Genomic DNA, 2,940 nt, shown 5'->3' with positions numbered 1-2,940 from the left:
TATATTTTTATCATATTATTGTAATAATTCATCGATATAATGATACACTTGGATAAATTTCATGTAAAAATTAATGTAATATTTATGAATAATTTCTAAATAATATGCTTTTCATAGTGATGCTATGTTTGGTTTTACTAAATTTAAATAAGTAATGAATTTTTTTTTTTTTTTTTGGGGGATGTTCTTTATAGTTCGTCATATGTTATAATATGTGAAAATGTAATATGCCCTATTCAGGCCCATAAGCTATATTAATATGATTATTTGGAAGATGGCCTTCTTCAAATCCTTCAAAACCTGGGTAAAATCCAGGATATACTCCATCGAATCTAGTAGGGATTCGTTGTCTGTATCCTCTTCCTCTAAAGAAGGTTCCAACTGGAGTATACTAATATTAAAAAGAAAATTTAAATAATTTTAAAAAGAATTTTTTGATACTGTTATTTTTAATTTGAATATATTATATATATATGGGTGTAATTTTAAAATATTGAGTACCCTAAAAAGTAAGAATAAAACACCCATCCCACCAGATACCCCAACGACAGGTACGGGATCAACATTTTTTAAAGTGCTAGTAATAGTATTCATGAATGATGTTGGGAACAATTCTACCTCCTTTGAAAAAGCTTGATCCTGTATATGTCCATCATGCCTAGAATATAATGATGTTCCTGGAGGATATAAATGTCTAAAGGGCGGTTGAGATCTTAATAACCTTTGTGTTTTYCCCTCATCTTCCCTCATAGGGGGATATGCTGTTTCATTTTGTAAGATAGCCCGATGTATGTCATTTGAACCATGGTCATCATCTTCACTATGGATAACACTTGCACTAAGGACATGTTGTGCTCTATCTCCTTCGTCTCTTCTTTCACTATCTTGTTCTGGTTGTGATGTGGATATATCTTTAGATAAATGTGTTTGTGATGTACTATCTACAGAATGTAATCTAGTTTCATGCGTTTGCCCTTTGTTATGAATTTCAGGTATTTGTGCACGGGGAGGTTCAAATAGTTGTGGACTCTGTGGTTTTTTATTATAGAACTCACATCCTATTTTATATTTCGTAAGAGCAGCATTAGCTTTTTGTTCAATGTTCCGTAATATTTCATTAAATTCTACACTTTTAGATTGAGTATTACGCATATAGTTATCATATGAGAAAAAAAAATCTTCAAAAGTACCACAACCACTAAAAACATTATTGTCACGGAAGAAACTACATTTATAATATTTATCATACACATCATATAATGCATTTATCTTATTATACGTTTGATCATTTATGCTATAAATGTTAGATGTGCACCTATTCTTCCTGCTATATTTTTCTCCGTATACTTCTGAAAATTTTCGGAAAAGTGAAGCGATTTTTTCGTCATAGCTATGTTTAATTGCATGTTGTACTTGTAATTCTTTGTATAGTATGTAGTTAATATACTTACAAGCTTCTGGGTTGTTACCGTTCATAAAAACACCATCCTGGTGTATATGTTTTAATAGCATATCAAAAGCCTTGTAGTAGTTTTTTTTCTCAGTATCAGTAAAATTTGCTTCCGCAAGGATATCATCCAAGTTTACTATATCCGATGAAAAATTTTTTACTGAACGGAATTGGTATAATAAATGAATGTATTTATCATAAGTAAGTGCCTAAAATAAAAGAAGATCCATTGAAATATATATAATGGTTATGTCAAAATTATATGATAAATAATTTATTGTTACATAAGATATCTAAATCATTTTAATAGATAGTTATATATATGTGCTACACAAAAAAAAAATTACCCATTTATCCACTTCGTTGTCCTCCATATTATTTTGAGGCATGTTTATTAAATGAAATATAGAAATCTGTTAATTTATTATTTAATAAAATATTAAGGTGAAATGTGAATAAATTTCAGGCAAAATTTTTAATAATTCTTTTAAATTTAGTCATACAAATCTATATTTCTAATATGTTTCGTTTATATATTACTACAATTTATAATATGATTATAAATGTAATGAAAAATTAACATATTCATTAAATTAACTTATATAGATGTATATCAATATTGACTAAATAAAATAGCATTAATTTAAGTATTTTTGAGCAGAGTTATTATGCTACACAGGGAAATAAACAATTTATGAAATAAATAGATATGTTCAGAGATATTTGTGTTATACTAAATTGTTAATCTTGTAATTATATTATAATATTCCCTAATATAGAATCTTCGTTAATATACATTAACGCAATCCTTTAAATATTGTATAAAATATTTGATATTCATAGTTAATATATAGTATGTAATAATATATCGGACACAATATTAGTTTATTATATGGTTAATATACATGAATAAAAAAATTATTTTGTTTTAAAAAATTTGATATGATGAAAATAAATATTTAATAAAAGAAGATAATTTAATGAGGAAATATTGTGCATTCTTGTTATATACATTGGTAATTATATAAAAAATATGAATTGTATGAATTTTATTTTTATAAAATTATAATATACACTGAGTTTTATATATATTTTAAATTATATTTTATTTATATCTTTTCTCTCTTTTATCTTGTCATAAATTTTTTGGTTTTATTTTGATTAATATTATACATTAGGAAAAAGTAATAAAAGCAGAAATAATAAATATATATTAAATTATAACATATATTTAATATTATTTGTTATATTTTTTAATGTTATTTTTATAGAAAATTACATTATATCCTTTTTGTACATTTTTCTTTTGAGCATAATTTCAACTAAAATTATATTTACTCAAATTTATCAATCAGTGATATCGAATGTGGAACAATAAAATGTTTATGATATTTACAGCATTCATAAATAAAAACGAATATTAATGTAAAATGAATTATTTTATTTGTGTATTATATTGCAAGTAATAATCTTTTTAATATAATAATAGT

The 2,940-nt window shown here is 24.5% G+C and overlaps 1 protein-coding gene across 1 annotated transcript, besides 1 other annotated feature; it reads right to left on the bottom strand.

The window, feature by feature from the left end:
- Positions 1 to 232: 232 nt before the first annotated feature.
- PVX_007585 (variable surface protein Vir28, putative) lies at positions 233 to 1,824 on the bottom strand (the record flags this gene model as incomplete). Its single annotated transcript, XM_001612496.1, has 3 exons — positions 233 to 391; positions 502 to 1,659; positions 1,798 to 1,824. 3 exons carry the CDS (start codon positions 1,822 to 1,824, stop codon positions 233 to 235), a joined length of 1,344 nt encoding a protein of 447 aa, XP_001612546.1.
- Positions 1,825 to 2,659: 835 nt separating this feature from the next.
- Positions 2,660 to 2,736: a microsatellite.
- Positions 2,737 to 2,940: the final 204 nt, after the last annotated feature.

Source organism: Plasmodium vivax, genomic scaffold (assembly GCF_000002415.2).
Source record: "Plasmodium vivax scf_4202 genomic scaffold, whole genome shotgun sequence".
Lineage (NCBI taxonomy): Eukaryota > Apicomplexa > Aconoidasida > Haemosporida > Plasmodiidae > Plasmodium > Plasmodium vivax.
This window is presented reverse-complemented; position numbering and strand designations above follow the sequence as displayed.